Below are 22,025 nucleotides of genomic sequence, written 5' to 3'. Positions count from 1 at the left end.
CCGAGCCTGACCGGGTACGCTCTACTGCGCAGGCAATTCATGCCTGCGCAGTTGAGAGGACCTGATTGTGCTCGGCCATTTCCGCTGGAGACTGAGCTGAGAGCCGCTACTGCGCCTGCGCTGGGGAAGGTAAATATTGCAGGTGCTACTGCACCACAACCAAAATCCTTAGTCAGCTGTGGTTTTGGGGGAGCCGGCGCCCGATTCCTGAGGCTTAGGAGGATAGGGGAAGCCTTATTAGGCTCCAGAGTTGCCCCCCTCCCGAGGTAAGCGGCCCCAGGGTTCTTATTTCTTCTTAATTACAGAGTCTCTTTAAATACCCTGGTTTCAGCATGAGAAACACTTTCTATAGCTATGTATTGGTATGTAGTCTGTCCTCGCACTGAGGCTTAGCCAAGGCTGGTTATTATGTGGGAAAAAAATAAGCAATTTTATTCATTATTTATTACTATTATTATTTAGTATTTATATAGCGCTAACATCTTCCACAGCGCTGTACAAAGTATATACATATAGTCTAGTCACTAACTGTCCCTCAGAGGAGCTCACAATCTAATCCCTGCCATAGTCATTTGTCCATGTATGTATTTTGTAGTGTATGTATCGTAGTCTAGGGCCAATTTTTAGGGGGAAAGCCAATTGACTTATCTGTAGGTTTTATGGAAATGGGAGGAAACCGGAGTGCCCGAAGGAAACCCACGCAGACACGGGGAGAACACACAAACTCCTTGCAGATGTTGACATGGCTGGGATTCGAACCGGGAACCCAGCGCTGCAAGGCAAGAGCGCTAACCACTATGCCACCGTGCTGCCGGCATTACCTTATTTTGACTACAATTCCACTTTAACATATAAACCATGGTAACTGTGACTTGATCTGTTATGAAAGCACCTGAGCAAAGTCCCAGACACACAGCAATGAATCACCTTGATGCAGGAAGGATTGCTCAGTGCCACATAAATGCACAATGATAATAACATTCAAAAGGAGAGTTCAGTAGTATTGGCTGGGTGTAAACCATCACAGTTCACAATACCCAAAAGCACAGTGTTGCAATGTAGACAGCCAGCATGTAACTGAATCACCTCTATGGCTCTACTGCTAAGAAGCAGGAGTTAATTCAGAAAGCCAATGATGCTAAGTGCAGCTTTAACCTCAATTATTTTATTCACCCTAGCTTATAATAAGTGTACAGGAGGTGACAGCAAATAAGGATGGAGCGTGTATGTGTCTTGGGTGCCACACTGCAAATGCATTACAAATCAATTATGGAGCTCTATGATAAAAGTTTCTGTAATATCTGATAAATGGGCTGACCGCACATTTTCCCAGCAAGGGGGAAGCATGGAATCTTTGATGGATTATTTGTTCTTTCTTCAAATATTACCAGATAAAAAGCATATCTAGTACGGGAATGGACTTAACCTGTGATTTCAACACACCATTACACTTGCCTTACACAGGAGCTCATAATGGGCCCTAAAATGTGTAGAATTCATACCTCAACAAACACAGGGACAATTTAGCAGTATAGATTCAGCCATGCTTTCTGTTACATTTCACACATCACAGTCATTAATGTCTTTATGAAGCAGTCATTTTGCTTACCAGTTCCACTTTCTCACGATCTCCGTGAAGTTTTTTACTGAGCTGCTGAAACTTTACAATCTCGTCCTAAAAAAACATGGAGTAACGTAATCATAATTTCACCTTTGTGGAAACTAGATGAGATTGCATGTCACAAATACAGGTTATAACAATTATTACTACTGCCTGTTTGTACAGTGGTATCACGATTTCTGCGGTGAACAATGCACAAATTACACCATTCAATGGCGATTTAAAGTTGATCATCAATACAATCTTGTGTGTAGCCCAAAAAGGATGTGTTCTTTGCCTCTGAAGAAGTGGCTATAACCTGTGAAACGGCTGTTAGGCTACACTCTCTATGCTGTCTGTCACTGTTCTACGGAGGTATTAAAGGTTGCATTAGTTTAGGAACCTATGGTCTGGTGCCCGCATTCTATTTACTCCATTGTCATTTCAATCTTGATTGTATAGTCTTACTAAATCTATGTAGTACAAGGGTAAATAAAGTGTATATACTTTTGAATGGATACTTTATGTTGTCTGAATTATTGCACAGAAGTAGTCAGATTGTACAATCAAGATTATTATGTTAATGGTCACCTTAAGCGTTTCAAAGGACATCTACCTCAAAACATTTTAATGTTTAAAAGACATACCGGTACATATAAATGTACATTTTCTTTAATATGCACCATAAATTACATTTTTCCTATGTCACTGTCACAGTAGATAGTGTAAATCTGACAGATCTGTCAGGTTTTGACTGGTCCATCTTCTCATAGGAGATTCTCAGTTATTTCTCTAATTACAAAAGCACTTACTGAACCGTAGTTGGTTAGTCCAGTTGCCAAAGTAATGTGCAAACTAGTAGGGAAGCTGGCTGCCATCTTTGTATACATCCCTTCCAGGGAGTGCTTTTGTAAAGAATAACGTTAATACTGCGCATCTCCCATGAGGAGCTAGACTAGTCCAAAATCTGTCAGCTTTTCACTACCTACTATACAGTAGCAGACCTATCAAGTCCCACCCAGGTTTAAACGGATTGCCCCATTTTCAAGCTGTATATATTGGTATACAAATTTACATAAATCTGCACGAACTCTGAAATATTTGCCTCTCATTGATCATCCCTGCATGTTAACTGTACCTAAGAAATTTTTCCATACACCACAACATTTACATGTATATCTGTAAATAATGTTGACATAAACATTACTGTATTCCTGGTAAAATAAGCATTGTGCAAAGTCCAGAACCCAATAGCGTGCATAAATTATCTATCACTCTCCTGGCTGGATTGTTCTAATAATCTGTGATAGGGTGGCCATGAGTTACTGCACTTCACTGCTCCATGCACACTATAATTAAATAAAGCAAAATGAATTCTAACAATGACTGATCTATTCATCTTTTTACAAGCCACTTTGTACTGAAACTAAACCATCTAAGCATCGCATATTTGAGATTTTAAACACGCAGGAAAAAATGGTTTCATTACAAATTGTTCCATCCCCACTCACAGTGATCATTTTGTTCAAGAGATAAAAATTGCAACTATCTAATTTCTGATATACATTTATCACTGATACATGGATTCAGGCTACGTGCTGGCTATACAGGAAGTGTTGCCATATTTCATTAAAGGAAACCTTCAGTTTTATTTGCTCTTTGTTTGAAAATGTAAACAGCCTTCACTTAAAAAAATATCACTAACCATGAAGGAGTGTTTTATCTATATGGATGTATAGACCTATGCCATGGCGGGTACATTACCCAAACTGGACTAGTGCCTGGTGCATGGCCTTCAAATTTTACCTCATGAACTGAAGATACTGACTAAAAAGACATTAGTCACCATATACACGGTTTACAAATCATTATTAATTAGTATTTTAGGATACTTTCTTGAAATGAAAACCCTAAGGCAGGGTATAACTGTGACTTTAGATGTTACGTTTCTTAAATGTAAACTCACTTGCGTTAGTGCTTTAGCTGAGGCATTGTCTGTGGTGTGGTCCTCAAATATTGACTTTCTACTTTGTTATAATGTACTGTGGTCTGGTGTATATTAATAAATGTGTTGCAATTTGATACTTTACACACTTTGTTTACTGAGTTGTGGCTTTAACCAGGTTTGATACATACACATGTGGGATGTGGGGGGAATCCGGAGTGCCCCTGAGGAAACGCATGCAGACACAGGGAGAACATACAATTTTTTTTGCAGATACCGTACTACCCTAGCTGGGATTTGAACCGGAGACCCAGCGCAGTAAGGCGAGAGTGCTATCCACAATGCTACCGTGCTCATCATAGACGAAACATGTGGAACAAAAATGCTATGTCCTAGGTTGTTTGGGTGTGAATTACTGTATCTATTGATTTCTTTCTGCCTACATTTTTTTAATATTGCTTGGAAAAGATACACTTATTTTTCCTGCCTTCTACCTTTCATTTTGAGACATTATGATTCTCTGATGAAGCAGCCGTAAGTGGAACCAGGCAGCCACAGAGAAGGAAAAAGGCCCCATATAAACTTTTTGATGTAAAAAAACAAACAAAAAGAACAAAACCAATACAACTGGGCCTTCAAGATAAATACTCAAGTTTCCCAGGTCAGCCTAATTCTGCACATACGGTAACTGATTTCTGCATCATAAATATGTTTGCAATACGTTTCCTTCCTTTTTACTTGAAAATGATATATGTATCTTCTCCGTAAAGTCCGAGTGTAAATTTTGGGGAAATGTCTGCATACTGAAATCATAAATTATGGCCGGGTATGTAAATGTAAGAGCACCACTGTATGTATTCCATGAATTACTTAGTGAGGGAAAAATTAAATTGGCACTTTTACTTAGGGGGGTACATAACATAACCTGGTACCAAGTTTAATATATTTAAAGTGTCTCAACAGGATATTTTTCACAAACGCTTCCATTTAGCTGGCTGCTCTGAGATCCTTAATTGCAAGGGGTTTCTTCATATCAGTAGCTAATAACCCTGTTCCCACAAGAAATCTTCACCCTTCCTTGAATAGAATTATCAGAGACATCTGTGTGACATGAACAAATTACACGGCGAATATTGATCATTTCTTGGTTGTTCTATTTATTTCTTTTTTTAAAATCACCTTGTACTTTCAATTCTCTTTGTACCTCCCCCCTTTTCCATAAAGTTATTTTTTAACACCCCCCTCCATGAGAGAATTCCACAACTTTCTTCAGGATCAATAAGAATACATATTGTTTGGACACTGAATCACAATCCCTTCATAATCTTACACTGGTGGAAAAGGGGTGGGGAGATCAAAGCAGGCTGACCTACCTTTTTAGGATTAAAACTTTTGCCCTCCTCACTGCTATTGTCTCAGTCAGGTGAGTAGATACAAGACTGTGCTCCTTAAGGTCCGTACACACGCCGGACTGGAGGCAACGACGGGTCCGTCGTCACCTCCCGCTGGGTGGGCGTTCCAACGACTGTCCGGCGTGTGTACGCACAGTCGGCGGACTGATACGGCTGTTTCTGAGCGATCCGCCTGGCGGATCACAGCAAGCAAGCAATAAGCTAGGGGGCGGAGGGGTATTGAACATATCAAGACAAAGTAAAAACTGCAGTTGCAAAGTATATTGTGAGTTATATTTTAGCTGCAATCTACCTACTCTGTAACCAAAGGAACAGTGATATGTCCCCATTTCTGAATTACTGGAGGAAAAGTACTGCGGTCATAACTATTTCACCGACTCCAACGTGTTCACCTCCTGGCTGGCAACGTTCTCATCAGAACTTATAAGGCTGCAGAATGTATTAAATAGTACTAAACGTACTAAATCCTGGAGTTTTTATCATCTGGTAAAATGTCTTGGCACCAAACACTGTACCCTTCTACAGAATGAAATTTTAATTAAAGCAAAAGGTAAAAGTTATTTCTTATAATGGGAATAAGATTATTTTATTCAAGCCAACTGCCCAAATTGCCATGTGACAGCATGAATTACATCTTAATTAAACAAGACGGTAATCTTCTTAAAATCGCACTGAAGCACACAGACCCTTTAGTGCCCTTTACATTTACATTTGTGTTAGAGGAATATTCAGGTGATGTCTAGTGAATTTTATGTGTGCAGCAATGCACTCTATATTATGTTGCCAGTTATTAATCAGCTTCTCCACCTATTAGAGATTTAATCCAGGCAGTTGCTCCTCATCTGCACGGTCATATGACCCCTAATTATATAAGGATGATGAGCCAATCTAATGCTACTGATGCACAATGTGATCTTCAGTCAAATAGAAAATGTCCAGAACACTGAACAGATATATTCATTTCTCCTAAAGACCTGGATGTTAGCTCATAGTTTCCGTTGCTAGTTCTTATTGATAGCTTTAAAGTTTATGAATTTTGCAAAAAATAATAGTCTCTAAGAAAGACCAGCCAAATTATGTGGTTTTACCAAACTACATTATTTAAGAGGCACCGTAGTGACATAATGGCCAGCAGTTACAAAGCTTTACCGCATGCGGTAATGCAGAAAACAGCTGAATCTACCGATCGTTTAGTGAAATGTCAATTCACTAATGCTGTTACCGCATGACAAGCTGAAATGTCTGACCAGTGAGGTAAATTACCGACTTGTGCGGTAATTACCTAAACACGTTAGTGTCAATTCACAGAGATATGAGCATGCGGTAAAGTCGGGAGAGATGTTATTTATTTCAAAAATGAAAAGGAAAAGGGGCACCCCCTATAGGTAATAAAATATCTGTCAAAGGACAAATAGCTGGTACAAAAAAACAAGAGTAGATACAAATTCTCTCTTTATTAAGCCAATTTACAAACATTCAACACAACTAAAAACAAGGCAACACCATGCCCATCCCAAAAAAGCCCCTTATATAATATAATAATGGCAATAAGCCCTAAACACAGTCTGAAATACTGCATACAAAATTCTATGTAATTTGCCAAATGCAGAAATAGTGTGTACAATTCCTGAGGCGCAGTGGTAATAATATTGCTGCGTCACAATCATAAATCAATCAATAGAGTAATAAGTGACACTGCACCACTGCAGAATAACAGGAGTGAAACGCACATAAATCAATGTGCAGAAAAAGTTAATATTCAATAAATATCTCCTGAGCTAAGCGTCCATATAACAAGTGCAACACAATAATATGTGAAAGTATGACCTCATAGAGGAGGATAAAGTGCAAGTTTGATACAAACAGTAACGTGAAAAATATATACAGACAACATGTATATATCAATAGTGAAAGTGGATAGCGTGATATCCTGGTGGAGAAAGAAAAAAACGAGAGGATAGGCAAAGAGCAGGAGATGTCGGCAGGGCTTACCTAAGTGAGGTGATAAAGAGGGCCGGTCCGGGACGGCTGCGTGGGCGCTCCCGCACCTGTGTTGCACTTGTTATATGGACGCTTAGCTCAGGAGATATTTATTGAATATTAACTTTTTCTGCACATTGATTTATGTGCGTTTCATTCCTGTTATTCTGCAGTGGTGCAGTGTCACTTATTACTCTATTGATTGATTTATTATTGTTGTTTGTTGGTTTTTTTGTACCAGCTATTTGTCCTTTGACAGATACCGTATTTTATTACCTATAGGGGGTGCCCCTTTTCTTTTTCATTTTTGTAGTCTTGTAGTCAGGTCGATGACCTTGCCCCCCTTACTTTTGACACACTTGTGCTCTTATTTGCAAATATTTATTGCATGATTATGCTTGCTCACCTTCTTTTGTCTAAAAGATGTTCAGTATTTATCTCCACCTCGGATCTGTCAGAAAGTAGCAAATACCATTTGAAAGCACATGCCTGACTGCAGAGTTCAGAAAGCAGAGAGCCAATAGGAAAAGCCTCCCCCCTCCTGCTTTTCACTCAATTTGCCCCGACCTGATTTTTTTTTTTATTGAACAGCCCTTTGCGAATGCAGTAAATGATTCAGGATACCCCCTTTTATGGTAATTTTCCTGGTTTCAGCACCATATATATTTAGCCCTGCCCTCCCAGAGATGTTTAGCCTAGGCTGGCTATGCTGCATTCTCTCCCCCTCCCATCCCCCAAGCATTCTAGGAAAACATGTATATTTTGTACTGGCTTCGGGACCCTCAGTAACCAAACATGCGGCATAGATCGACACTTGTCCCACCTGTAATAAATTTTGTGATGTATATCGAGGAGAGGAAAGTTTGGGGAAATCTTTTACAATGGGCAGACACTGATAATAGTTTATAAATGAATATTGTATAAAAATAAAAAAAAAAAATAAATAAAAAAAAGCAATTTTATTCATTACATTATTTTCACTACAGTTCCTCTTTAAATCCTAGCTTATGTTATACAGAACTGCTCTACAGACCACCTTATGTAGCCTAAAAAAAGAAGAAAACAAATGGGACCCTGCATACTGCTTCTGTTGTGGATATTTTTAATTGAGAGAAAAAAAAGAAAAGAGACAGACATAGTATCTCATACATAAATGGACTCTTATACAGTTAAGCAAAGTGCAATATACTTCCAATAAATGGAAACATGATTAACTCTTATGGGATAGTGTACTTTGTACTTCAACGCTGCCCTGTAAACTATGCTATTAAAGTGACTGTAATAAGTTTGAAAGATGTAAACTGTGTGTATGATGATAAACTACACAACCAGAGCTTACCTTCAATAAAAACTTTCTCTACTCTAACACTTTCACAAGTGCTCTGACAGAACGCTCATATCACAAAGTAGAAGTCGGTGGACATTCAAAGGTGAGGATCGCTGTAGTACCCTTTGTGGTGCTACAATGAGAATCAGTCTGTAGCAGCAAATCAGCCTACTTTATCGAAGAATTGGTCTTAACATTATGAGAATGTTACCTTATTAATATTAGCTAACATATTATATTTCACTTTATATTGCAGGAGAATTGAAGCAAAGACCAGTGTATTTGCTTCAATTCCCCTGCAATTACTGCATTTGCAATACCCTGACTTCAACATAGGGATACCTTACATAGTTACATCACTGGGCATTACCTAGTAATTGTAGCCATGGATGGCTTTCAACGCAAGGAAAGCATCTAAGCCCCCTTAACATGCAGATATAGAATTTGCCATAACTACTTCCTGTGGCAATGCATTCCACATCTTAAAGCGGAATATAACCTTGCATTTCAACTTTGCTCTAAAACATTATTTACAGCATATTATATGCAAAAAGCATTTTTTTTTTACTAGACCAGCATTGGAAGGGTTAAACACAGAGGTTTAAAGTTCTGTGGAGAGATATGCAGAAGTTCAGATTGTTACATTCTATTTAGTTAAATGTATCTATTGAGAAATGTTACACACTCTTTGGCTGTCCTCCAGCTCATTCTCAGTCAGAGACAGTGAGTCACATTCAACACTTAGATACATTTATGTAAACAATATGTATCTATGTCAGCTTCGGATGCGTCTGCAGAAATCTCCAGGAACTTTAAAGCCCTGTGTAACCCTTCCAATGCTGGTCTAGTAAAAAAAAAAATGCTGGTTGCATATAATATACTGTAAATAATGTTTTAGAGCAAAGTTGAAATGCAGGGTTATATTCCGCTTTAATCACTCTTTATGTAAAGAACCCTTTCCTAAATAAATGGCTAAAACGTTTTTAATAAATGGCTAAAACGCTTTAGTCCTCATTACTATAAAAAAATGAAGCCCTGTGTGTGTGTGTGTGGGGGGGGGGGGGGGAGAGGAGGTGAATTTAGGCTTACCACACCTCCCGTAGCACAGCCTCTGCTTCCGTTCACCCGCACTGCCTCCCGTTATCTTCCTGGTCGGAGTTGTCGGTGACCTGTGCCCCAGGAAATCCTGTGCTGCACATGGTGTTTCTTAGGATGGCTTGTGCGAGCCAGATGCATCATTGCAACAAGCTGCCATAAGAGGACACTTTGCGCATGTGCAGCACAGTATTTCCAGGGTAAAGGTCACCAACCACTACGACCAGGAGTAGTATAATGGGAGGCAATGTGAGCAAATAGAGGCAGATGCCAGGCCACGGGAGGTGTGGTAAGCCTATTGGTAAGCCTTTTGGTAAGCCTATGCCCCCCCCCCCCACACACACACACGCACGCACGCACACACACACGCACACAATCATTTTTTTAGAGTTTAATAACTTTAATTTCATTTAGAAATCTGACATGAAAGGAATACAAAAACACACATGCTGGTCCACATGGCCCCCAAAGTCCCCATGCAACACCAAGAGGCTGGATAGTGTACTGGTTAAGGGCACCGCCTTTGACAAGGGAGACCAGGGTTCAAATCCTGGCAGGGGTAAGTAACTATTCGGTAAGGAGTTTAAGGCAAGACTCCCTAATACCTGAACATGTCCCAGTCACTGCAGCTCTAGAGCGCTTTGCGTCAGACAGGAAAAAAGCATTACACAAATGTTCGGATTATCGGATAAGCCAGAGGAAGTGTACGGGAGAACCCCGGTGCTCCCACCACCAAGGCATTTCAGAGGCTACTATCTTCTATCTAGCTGCGATCTTCATTCCCTGCAACAAGCATCTGATCTGCATACTCATATTGGGGCAGTGACAAATATGTCACAAATATTAGAGCAGGGGTGTCAAACTCCGATACAAAGTGGGCCGAAATTGTACACTGGGACCTAGTCGCGGGGCCAACCTCAATATCTACTGGCCACCTTCCTCTCTTATAAAGTTATCTGGTGTCTAGTGGTCTTCACTCCCCTATACTGTTCCCTGGTGTCTAGAGAACCCATCCTTTCCTATGCATTTCCCTAGTGTTTAGTGCTTCCCCCCTACCTCCTCCATATGGCTTCCCTGGTGTTCTAGGGCTTCACCTCCAATATAGCTTCCCTAGTGGTCTAGAGTGGGCCAAACATAATGCAAAGTGGGGAAACCACTTGAGGGCCAAATAGAAATGCCTCTGGGGGCCACATTTGGCCCACGGGCCGGAATTTGACATGTATGTATGTATGTATGTATGTAGTATCAGTACAGAAGTCAGGCATCGGGCATTGCTAATTAGAAAATGAAGATGGCAGCCTCCTTAATCCTCTTGCTTCAAGTTCCCATTAACTTGCCACCCAAGCTTGAAACCTTATGCTGTTTTTTCCCCCTACTTCAGTCACTAACCATTAACCATTCAGTCAAGAAGTCTAACACTAACCAGGCCATATACTGGTGCCCAACACCAACCTAACATTCTACTGTCACCAAACCCTTACACTAAACTTACTCTCACATTAGCACTCACTACCTAGTTTCATCCTCTACATTCAGTCTTTGTGCTGCATGAAGATAAATTAATGCTGGAGGCCTGGAGCCTGTTCTAAGATCACACAGTATGTCTGTGTGGTGTCAGTGCTGCTGAATGCTAGGCAGGGCCTTGCCCGTGCCAACAATCCAAATTTGTAGCTAAAAGTTAATCTAAACTGCACTGAAAAATCCACATAAATGACCTTGAAGGTACCTGGAGGATGAATAATAAAAGTACATACAGAAGCATCTTTCATCTGGTTTTACCACAGTGGGTCAGCTTTTCCAGTTCACTGATGTGACAGGTTTATTACATTAGCGCCACTGAAATTTCGGCTTGATTTGGGCAATTTTGCTGCCTAAAAAAAATAACTGTAAGGAACCGATGTATTAGACAGCATTTACTTAGTCTGATTACAGAAAATAAAAATTATCTTCTGTAGGTTTGGAATAGTTCATGGAAATTCATTATTTTACCGGTATCTCAATTTACCATTTTTGCCACAAATTGTTCTTTTATAATGGCCATGATATGAAGTTAAGAAGGTAAATTTTGGCACCTAGAGGCGCATTATTAGTAGCTAACTGCTTCCGTGCCTGCTATGCCGCAATTTGTATACCCACAAGCATTTGGCGCCCACAATTCTATCAGGTGCCTTAATTTAGCTTATTTGCCACTGATCGCGGTGGCACCCAAATTGATTTACTTGCCGTAAATCGTGGCTCTGCAGCAGAGGGTGGGTTAAGGTTGGTGGTCTGGTTTAGGGTTAGGCGCCGCCGGGGAAGGGGAAGTCTTAGGTGTTAGGGACCACAGGGGGGGGGGGGGTAATGTCTAATTAAAGCAATACTATAATAGCCACAATCCCTTGGGCCCTTTCTTCCAGGCGCTTTTTTTTTTTTTTTTATTATTTTTTTTTTATGTATGCATTTTATCTGCTTGTGAAACTCCGCATTCAAAGCCTACATATAACTGCACATTACAAGAATACAAACCCTGGGCAAATCTCTCCATAGCCAAATTATTTGCAGACCTATAACCATAATCTCATATGTATGGGCAGTGTATAGGCAGATGCAAATGTTACAAGCATCGCTGAATGAGTAGTGTGAGAAAGCATTCTTTACCACATGAATTACATTTTTTCAGTTTTATATATTTTCCTTTAAATACACAATCAGAGGAATTTGGCTGAGAAGTGGATACCTTTTGCTGTTCTCTCTCTGCCACATGTATGCGAGCATTAGTCATATGTTCCTGGTACTGCTGCTGCAGGCGATCCATTTCCTGTGCAACCATCTGCCACAGCTCTAAGGCATGCTCCTTTTCCTAGGGAAGCAAGGCACAGATTGAGCTCTCTTCCACTTACAAACAATATGCCAGTTCTCGGCACCTTAAACATACATCACTAGCTCACAAAGCGACTCTAACCAAGAATTTCTTCTTTTCTGCCCAGTCTACAAATACTATATTATTATCAATAAAACGGGACGAGAACAGCAGAAGAGTGAAGCAATTCTGAACAGCCAGAACTGCTGTGATGCAACTGTGAGGTCGTTGCCTGCAGGCAGGGGGCACTGTTGCTTCAGCTATTTTTTTCCCCTGGAAGCTTTTGTCTGAGGATGAAGGACTGAGCAGTATATTGCTGTACCTTGTGTACTCCAGATAGGATTTCTATTCTAACACCATATATGAAGAGCTAATTTAATAGGTCACAGATGTTTCGTCAGTTAGTGTACATCTGTGTAGTTTAAGAAAGCTGTGCCAGCACAGCTAAAATAGCTCTTACCAAAGTCATAAAAAAAAAAAAGCTCTCTTTTTATTTTATTTTTTCTTATCTTATCCTGACTGGGCTTTAAGGGAAAAAGAGAAATACTCCTTGGTATGATAATAACATTAGGGCCACCAGTTCAATTGTTGGGGAAGGGGTTTTGGAAATAATGCAACGGGTTTCCAGCTTACTTGGTTAGCAAGTTGCAGTTGTTCCTGGAGATTTTTAATCAATTCTTGTTCTGTAAATGCCTCACTAGCCAGAGCAGCATCTGTAGGCAGAGAATCCAGCTGTGTCTCCAGGGACTCTTTTAGCTGTTGGTGAAGCCTAGAAGAAAAAAAAGCAAGTTTTTTGAGCTTTTCATTTCTTGCCACCTTCCCTCCCCTCCCTGTCACTTTACATGCGGCGCTTTGTAACTATCCGCGCTAGCGCCCCTCTAATTAACTTTCCATAGTTACAGATTTGAAGGGGAATTACACAATGACATTATTCACATTATCGCCTTTATCTGATGTTATGTACTATGTGCGTGACGGCTTCATTAGTGCAAGACTCATGAAAATCTAGAGACTTGGGAAATTGGCAGGGAGGATGTAAGCTGCCACTGTGCCAATTAGAAAACTCGCTGCCAAATGGATAGAGCCCATATCTTTGTACAGCTTCTAGAGATATGAAATAGAGACAATATTGTGCGAGCTGTACACATGCAAACAACATCAAATAAAAACAAATGAGCCCATTGGATCAGCTATGCCAAGCAAATGCACTGGAAACAGGCTGATACAAACATTTGAATTAGAAAAACTGTTCGTACATGGAAGGGATTTAAAGAGAACACGGGGTGGGTTTGAAGAATGTTATCTGCATACAGAGGCTGGATCTGCCTATACAGCCCAGCCTCTGTTGCTATCCCAAACCCCCCTAAGGTCCCCCTGCACTCTGCAATCCCTCATAAATCACAGCCACGCTGCTGACAAACAGCTTATCAGAGCTGGCTGTGTTTATCTCTATAGTGTCAGTCTGCTGCTCTCCCCGCCTCCTGCAGAACTCCAGTCCCCGCCTGCATCCCTTCCCTCCCTGCTGATTGGAGGGAAGGGACGGGGCAGGGACCGGAGCTATGCAGGAGGCGGGGGAGCAGCTGAGACTGACACTACAGATGTAAACACAGCCTCACAGCAAGGCTGTGATTTATGAGGGATTGCAGAGTGCAGGGGGACCTCAGTGGGGTTTGGGATAGCAACAGAGGCTGGGCTGTATAGGCAGATCCAGCTTCTGTATGCAGATAACATTCTTTAAACACACCTCAGGTTCTCTTTAAAGCATCTTCCTCAGAAAACCTCAAGATTTCGGCTGGCATTATGGTCATGTGTGTAAATATGTAAATATATATCTCTATATCTCTATCTCTCTCTCTATCTTACATATGTCAAGTCAGTGCAATAAATAAGGGATGTGTGGACATCCCTGCTGGAAATTTAATGCACTGCCTACTGAGGAGGAAGTGACAAAAAACTGCAAAGCTGAGAAAGGGTAATGTGGCTGTCTCTAAATGGACTATGTAGAGTGGCACAGATACTTAAAGAGGAATTGTAACCAAGGATTGAACTTAATACCTATCAGCAGCCGATACCCCCATCATATAAGAAATCTGTAACTTTTTTTTTCAAATAGACCATAAGGGGGGTCTGTATGGCTGATATTGTGGTGAAACCCCTCCCACAGTGTGATGTCAGGACCTAGGTCCTGACAGTCTACTGTCTGTAAGCCTTGTTGCATTGTGGGAAATAACAGCTGTTAACAATTGCCTATCAACCAGTATCTCCCTCTGTGCAGATCTATAAAAAAAATAATAATAAAAATAAAAAAAAAAACAACAAAAAACCGTTTAGCCCATCGCAATGTTAGTTGGTGCGATTATAAAAAATGGCAGTTGGTGCTGTCTAGTTTTTTTCTTGTCTTCCAGAAGTAAAGATGACGACGTGCAGGCTCATTGTGGATCAAACAATATGAACAAATTACATGGTGAATATCAATCATTTCTTGATCTCTCTTCTATTTTTTTAACATCACTTTGCAATGTATTGATTTTGACTTTACATGGAAAACAGGGGCTCTGAATTAATTCTGAGATATAGAAAAAAATGCATTACAAAGAGAGTTTTGTGTTCCAGAGGTACTAGTATGTTCAGAAGAGTAATATGCAAACTAGTACGGATGGCAAGAGTGTCAGGAGGAAGTTCCTTATTATCAGGAGAAAAGTTTGTTTGTTGTGACCATTCCACGCTACCTACTAATACTTAGAAGTTCAGCTCAACATGCCATCACTCTAGCATGGTATTATGCTTGCTCCAACAGCTGGAACCATGGAATATTTATATTTGTAGTTTTTATCGTACGTATGCTCGATTTATGAACATTTTCTCATGCTTTGTATCAATTATCTGGGCTTTCTTTCTTTAAAGTGTATCTGAATTCTAGATGTCTTTTTAAACTAAAAGGGATTTGTATTTTTCCTCCTAAGCACGATAATAGACATACAGGAGCTTCACTTTGTCATTGTGAAGACCCATTCCTCAGAAATCCTCATTTGCTGCCTTAGGCCTCGTTCACATCAGGGCCATTTCTGTGCGCTTTTTACAGCGCACTGCCCTGTGCGATCAGCAAGGTATTTACTTCCCCATGTAACTAATATAGCTGGTTCACATCTATGCACTGCGCTGAGCAGCGTTACAGAAACGTAGGGTTGCATGCATTTCTGTGCGTTGAGCTGGAAAGCGCACATCAATGCAAGTGAATGGGTGTGCTTTTTTAGCGCATAGAAGCACGTACAAGTGCATAGAAGCGCATGCGTTTTTTACCCCTAATTGAAGAAAAAAAATACATTTACATACCAAAACAAAGTTTTATTGACAACTGCTGCTGGTACAACAAGCAAAACGTGCTTTAAAGAAGCGCAGCGCAACGCACAGAAACGCAGACTAAAGTGCGCACAAGCGCATGCGTTTTTTACCACACGCTTTCACACGTTTTTCAGCGCAGCAGATGTGAACGAGGCCTTATAAATTCTCTCTCAACAGGAGACGCTGGCTCTTTCTACTGCCCGACCCTCGTCAATTTCTAAATCACAACTTTCTAAATCACAACAAAATCACTGAACACCAGTCCTCGGAGGCCACATCCATGACAGTGTTAAGGATGGAATGAAAAATGAAGAGATGTGCTACTTGATAAACAATACCTTTCCTGATTCTGACCGAATTTGAGCTTTGTGAGGATCTCGGCACTTATGGAATGGCGTTCAACATCTCTGTTCTATATAATGTTAACTTAGAGACACTTTAGATACACACGCCATATTTATGTGGGAGAATTGAGTGTGTGTACAGTTATCCCCAGAGTTTGCTCAAAGACACAAATACTGGATTTATAAGTGACAGCAACCCTTGAATCCATTATTTCAATCTCCCCCCCCCCCCCCCCACGCTGGAAGCCAATCCATCGTGCCCTGCACCATTGTCCCTCCTCCCCTCCCCATAGAAACCGTACTCATCATTCTGCTTTGGAAGAGCGAAGTATCTATGCAGCACTCAAACCCCAAACTGTCTTCATCCCTTCTACGACAACCGTTGTATGTACCTTATGAGGCAGAAATTAACAGTTAAGAGACTTAAAGAGTACCAGGTGCCAGTTATGTAATTTAAAGAATTTGCTAAAAAGCAAGATGGCAGCCCCCATGGCACAGAGACAGTTCATTCTGCTGCTCTGGTGAATGAGGTTAAATGTGAATTAGTAAGACAATGTTATCTTGGAACACAGATCATAGCAGAGATCTGATAAAGTGAGCCAGAGCTGAACTGTTTTTTACGTGAAGTCAACAGCCTTCAGTTTAGCTATAACCAGTAGCAAAGATGCACTTGGAAGGCTGGAATGGCAAAAAAAATACAGGTAAAGCAAAATTGTGAAGATGAGAAGAAATACATGCGGACAAGTTAATAGCCATTACTGTGCATTAACAAGCAGCACAGCCAACACAGTGTTACAGCAAGATATAATTTTATCTTCTTAAAACAAAAAGGTATTTGCAATAATTTAGCTTTAAGTAAGCAAAAAAAATCTCCCATGATACATCACTCTTGAATATGCAGATCACCCGTTAGTGTACTTAAAAGCAAGACACACATCCAGAACCACTGTTGGCCATACTAATCCAACATGCATGCAGCTGTTTTGGACTTCTTGTTCCTCATCAGTACAAAACACGTATTAATATGGTTCTATGAGGTAAGACTTGGATAACCAACTACTATAGAGTACCCAGGGCCAGTATTTTCATGGTGAGCTAAAAAAAACTGAGATTTTTTTTTTATGAACCAAAATGAGCCACTGTGAAAAGACAATGTGTAGGAAAAAAAGAACTTTCAAAGTCCATCTTCAGACAGTGATCTAAGCAGTACAGACTGATCTCTTAGTAGCAGAAGGTCCAATTATACCCCTTTTTCTATCTTCTATCAGAGCTTTACTGAAGATCCAAGGAAAAGGTATGTTGGGCTTTACAGGATTATGTTCACCATTACAGCAAACAAACCAAGCCTTCCCCTAATTATTTTTACACAGCTACATAAATTTATAACTCTACAATGTCATCTCTCTTTGCTGACCAGAAATGCAGAATTTGCTGCCTTTGTTTCATGAGAACTGCCTTACTTTTTGGAAATTCTGAAAATTACATTATGTGCATATTTGTAAAGAGCACCTGACAATGGCTCCAGACATTTCAGGATTATCCCTGCCTCTAAACTCTCCTAACTGTCTGCTTGCGCTACAGCAGTGTTTCTCAACATTTTATTGGTATGTCTCCCTTTTAAAACCCTGTACTGACCAAGTACCCCCCTAGCATAGTAAACATTATCACAAGTACCCCTTGACAAATATATATTTAATCGTAGTACATGATATTCGGTTCTAAGCGATTTCCAAGCATTTACTATCGCTTTTAATTAGCTAAACAGAGTAACCAAGCAGCTCGGGGTGACACAAACCACTAGGAATGTATAGGGGGTAAAAGAGACCGAAAAGCCCTCCTACTAACAAGCAATGCCTGGTGTAATTTGCCTTCTGAAAAACAGAAGTAAACTTGCAATTATTCAGCTATAAGTGAACATTTGTGGTTGAAACTATAGGCTTGCTATACACCAGCAGTTCTAGACGCTTGCCTAGCTTACAGTGGCAAAAAGAGATAATTTGCATATTCAGTAGTGGTGCATAGTGGGTAACCACAAATGTTCACTTATAGCTGAATTATTGCAAGTTTCCTTTTGTTTTAAGAAGACAAATTATACCAAATTTGAATTAGCTAATACACTAATTTGGTGTTTAAATAAGATTTATAATTTTCTAAAACTCTAAATGAGTTATTCTTGGTTAAGTATATCAATCCCGAGTACCCCCTGGAAACATCAGAAGTACCCCCTGGGGAACGCGTACCACACGTTGAGAACCTAGGCGCTACAGCATCAAGTCAATGTCCAATATTCAAGGCAGTGCTGTTGACCCTTCAAAGCTCTTCAAAAAGAAGATCAATAATTCCTGAAACAAACATACTTCATGCTTCAGACATACAAACAGAAGGTCCGTGTGGTATCCTCTTTATGACAGAAACATACCTATAGCATTATTTTGCAAAAGAGTTCCTAAGCTGAGACACACTTTAAATAAAATTAGATTAACAGAAAGTGTGAAAAATCCTTTAACCACGTTCAATAACAAATAAGTTCATATCTGAAGCACAGCCAGTTATGGGAACTCACTTGACACTCATATTAGGCATACATTTTTATTTTGACAGTGATTTCATCATTATTAATGTATAACGGTGGAACTCCAGAAGCACCAACCCCCTCCAGCCTTTAAATACTCCTGTGGGAAGAAAAGGTGATAACTCCATAAGAAGGCTACTTCCAATTTCACCTGCTCTCATTCTTTCTTTAGCAGGTCTCTCAAACCCTTACACTGTCGGCTTCACTGGATTAAAGCGGTATAAAAGCCTGACATAATATTCAATAAAAACATGTTTTCCTACCTTTTTATACAGGGCTGTGGAGTCGGTCCAAAAATCCACCGACTCCGACTCCTCAGTTTAGGATTCCACCAACTCCGACTCCGACTCCTCTCATTTGCATATTACAATTTTGTTGATTAAAAGTATGTAACATGAAATTCGTCTCTTAACTGCCAACGCTTAGGAATTTTACAAGACAACTGAAGTGAGAAGGATATGTAGACTACTATATTTATTCCCTTTAGACTAAAACTAGTCCTTGGTAAGAGTACTTGTAAAAGGTACAAACCGGAACAAAGAACATCTATCAGGCCCTAGGCAATGTAAGTGTGGGTACATGTAAAGGTGGCCACTAATGATCCAATCTTTTTCATCCAATCTTACCATTTATATGTAATATAAGGTAACTGCCTGAAGTATCCATTCAGTATATTCACTCAATTTACCCTTATACTACATAGATTTGGTAAGATTGGATGAAAAAGATTGGATCATTAGTGGCCACCATTAGAATGATGTGCAGGTACTCTGCAGGGGAATGAGGAGATTGTAAACAGACAACACCTCTGTGTTCAATGTGAACAGCATCCTCAGTGGATTCCCTGCAGCTCTGTGGGGAGTGCATATGTAGAGTATAGTACTACTGTGTAACAAAGTAAACCTGAGACAGATGAAATTAAAGTTTTATACATACCTGGGGCTTCCTCCAGCCGCCTTCAGGATAATCAGTCCCTCGTTGTCCTCCTCCACCACCTGGATCTTCTGCTATGAGTCCAGGTACTTGAGCCAGTCAGGCGTAGTGCGCATGCACACACTCCGCCGCCAGGAGCATACTACACCTGTGCAGCACTATTGCGCAGGTACAGAATGTTCCTGGCTGTGGGAGCGGCATGCGGCCGGACAACGCTGACTGGCTGAATTACCAGGACTCATAGCAGAAGATCCGGGTGGTGGAAGACAGTGAGGGACTGATTAGCCTGAAGGAGGCTGGAGGAAGCCCCAGGTATGTATAAAACTTTACTTTTCATCCGTCTCAGTTTCCCTTTAATTTGTAGTCACCAAACCAAATTTTAATAACATATCAAATTATTTGATTTCATCAGCAAAGGGAGTGCATACATTTGCATAAATCAGCATCAATGCAGAATTATTTCCATCTCGTTGACCATCTCTATTAGTGACACAGCTACACATCAGGCTTTATTCTTACAGCATAGATGTTATTTAGTATATATAAGAGATTCCTGTGTACACATCATATATACAGTCACAATCAGATATGTATATCTGACTTTAAAAATACGGGGACTGCTTTATTGAAGCAGCACAAGTAACTAATTTTGATTGGTTTATTTCATTTTTGTAGACTAAGCACAGCTATTACTGTATATATACTGTATATATACATTATTTTTAATGACTTTTATCTGAGAAATAGAACATTTTATCATATTTTCTATTTTAATTACAGTTACAAATTCATTAGGAGTCGGTGCATTTTTCCCCGACTCCAGGCACCCAAAATTGCCCGACTCCACGACTCCGACTCCACAGCCCTGTTTTTGGCTCCCTGCACACTGCAAATCCGTTTTCCGATTCCGATTCCGTTTCCGATTTTCCTTGAATACATTCAACAGAAAAACGGATCAAAAAACGCAGCATGCAGTTAAGATTAAAAATCTGAATCGGAATCGGATGTAAAAACAGATTAAAAATCTGAATCTGAATCTGATTTGCTTGCAGTGTGCAAGAGGCCTTTATATGCCACACGGTTATCATATTTGCATTTGTGCATAAGTATTATTATTCATTTAGAAATTAGAAGTTCCCAAAAGCACAGTTTTTTGCTTTGAGAGCTGCCTTTGCATTTTATTCATAACTGGTTTTATTCATGTTGTATTGAAGGCAGAAATGCTTTCAGTGTCTCTCTGTGTCCAGGAGCTTCTGCACAGTCAGAGAATGTGTCACATTCCTCACTTGATACAATTAAGTAAACACACGATAACATTATCTTCACTTCGGATGCGTCCAGATTTCTCTGCACTGAACTTTCAAGGCCTGTGTTTAACTAATTGAATGCTGTTCTAGTAAAAAAAAAAAAAAAAAAAAAAAAAAAAAAAATTATATATATATATATGGTGGTAGTATATAATATGCTGTAAATAATTTTTTACAGCAAAGAAGAAATGGTGGATTTCATTCCCCTTTAACATGATTGAAAAATAGGCTAAGTGATTAGTTTGTTTAATAAAGATTGGCATAAAAAGAGCTACGAGACAGACTGGGTGGGGTTGGCTGCAATATCCCAACATGCATCTGTGAGGCACAGACTCCCAGTATGCCTCTTTGTGCATTATCGAATGACCAGGATCTCGCATGTCATGTAAGCGGAATTCAGGTACCATGATATATGCTTTGCCTTGTCCAACAATGGTGCATTTTTTATCTAAAATATGTACAACTGCATGTAACAGTACGGAGATACCAATGAAACAAGCCTGTAAGAACAATTTCTTGCAGGCAGAACACGATCAGACTACCACATGTAGTGGTAGTTATATGTTTATATAATCATACTGTATATTGAATAGTATTACAGTGGAAACATGAAAAATCATTGCAGGGCTGTGGAGTCGGAGTTGGAGTCGTAGCAATTCTGGGCACCCAGAGACGGAGTTGGAGTCGTTGATTTCATAAACTGAGGAGTCGGATGATTTTTGTACAAAATCCACAGCCCTGTTAAGTATTTGGCTAAGGAGTCGGAGCCATTTTGGGTGCCGGAGTTGGAGTCGTGGTTTCAGAAACTGAGGAGTCGGAGTCGAAAGATTTTTGTACCGACTCCACAGCCATGGAAAAATGTGTTCTAAAATCAATTTCTCAAAAACAGGAAGACCGATATAAAGCTAATCAGAGGGTTTATCATATTATACTCCACTGGCTCACTGGATAAATTCTCATAAATGCATATATGTTAATGTTTGAGTATGATTGAAACATTCTCAGCAATAATTACCACAGCTATGCTTTACCTCATATTATCGGCACGTTTTCATAGCTGCTTCTAGGAATCAGACACAGCGTCTTGGGAGGTGTTAACCCACAGCTGCAACCTAACACACAAGCTGAAAATCAATGCACTAAAAACTACCTGAATTCAACCTGACAATATTTCTAGCCTCCAGGCACTCCGAGAATAACAATGTGAGTGATTTAATGAAACACTTAATATTTATGACAAAAGGTTGGATAAAGGACATATAATAAAATGGAATAAACGCATTAAACATTTTTTCAGCAACAAATGATTGTATTAGAATGCTAGATTAA

General features: G+C 40.0%; 1 protein-coding gene across 1 annotated transcript in view; it reads right to left on the bottom strand.

Moving 5' to 3' along the window:
• Window positions 1–22,025, bottom strand: part of SCLT1 (sodium channel and clathrin linker 1) — a 281,942-nt gene that overhangs the window by 118,920 nt on the left and 140,997 nt on the right. The window contains exons 7-9 of the mRNA XM_068279885.1: window positions 12,832–12,967; window positions 12,076–12,198; window positions 1,610–1,675 (exon numbers count right to left, since the gene is read on the bottom strand). Coding sequence (XP_068135986.1) covers window positions 1,610–1,675; window positions 12,076–12,198; window positions 12,832–12,967 — 325 coding nt within the window. The remainder of the gene's footprint in view (window positions 1–1,609; window positions 1,676–12,075; window positions 12,199–12,831; window positions 12,968–22,025) is intronic.

Source organism: Hyperolius riggenbachi, chromosome 1 (assembly GCF_040937935.1).
Source record: "Hyperolius riggenbachi isolate aHypRig1 chromosome 1, aHypRig1.pri, whole genome shotgun sequence".
Lineage (NCBI taxonomy): Eukaryota > Metazoa > Chordata > Amphibia > Anura > Hyperoliidae > Hyperolius > Hyperolius riggenbachi.
This window is presented reverse-complemented; position numbering and strand designations above follow the sequence as displayed.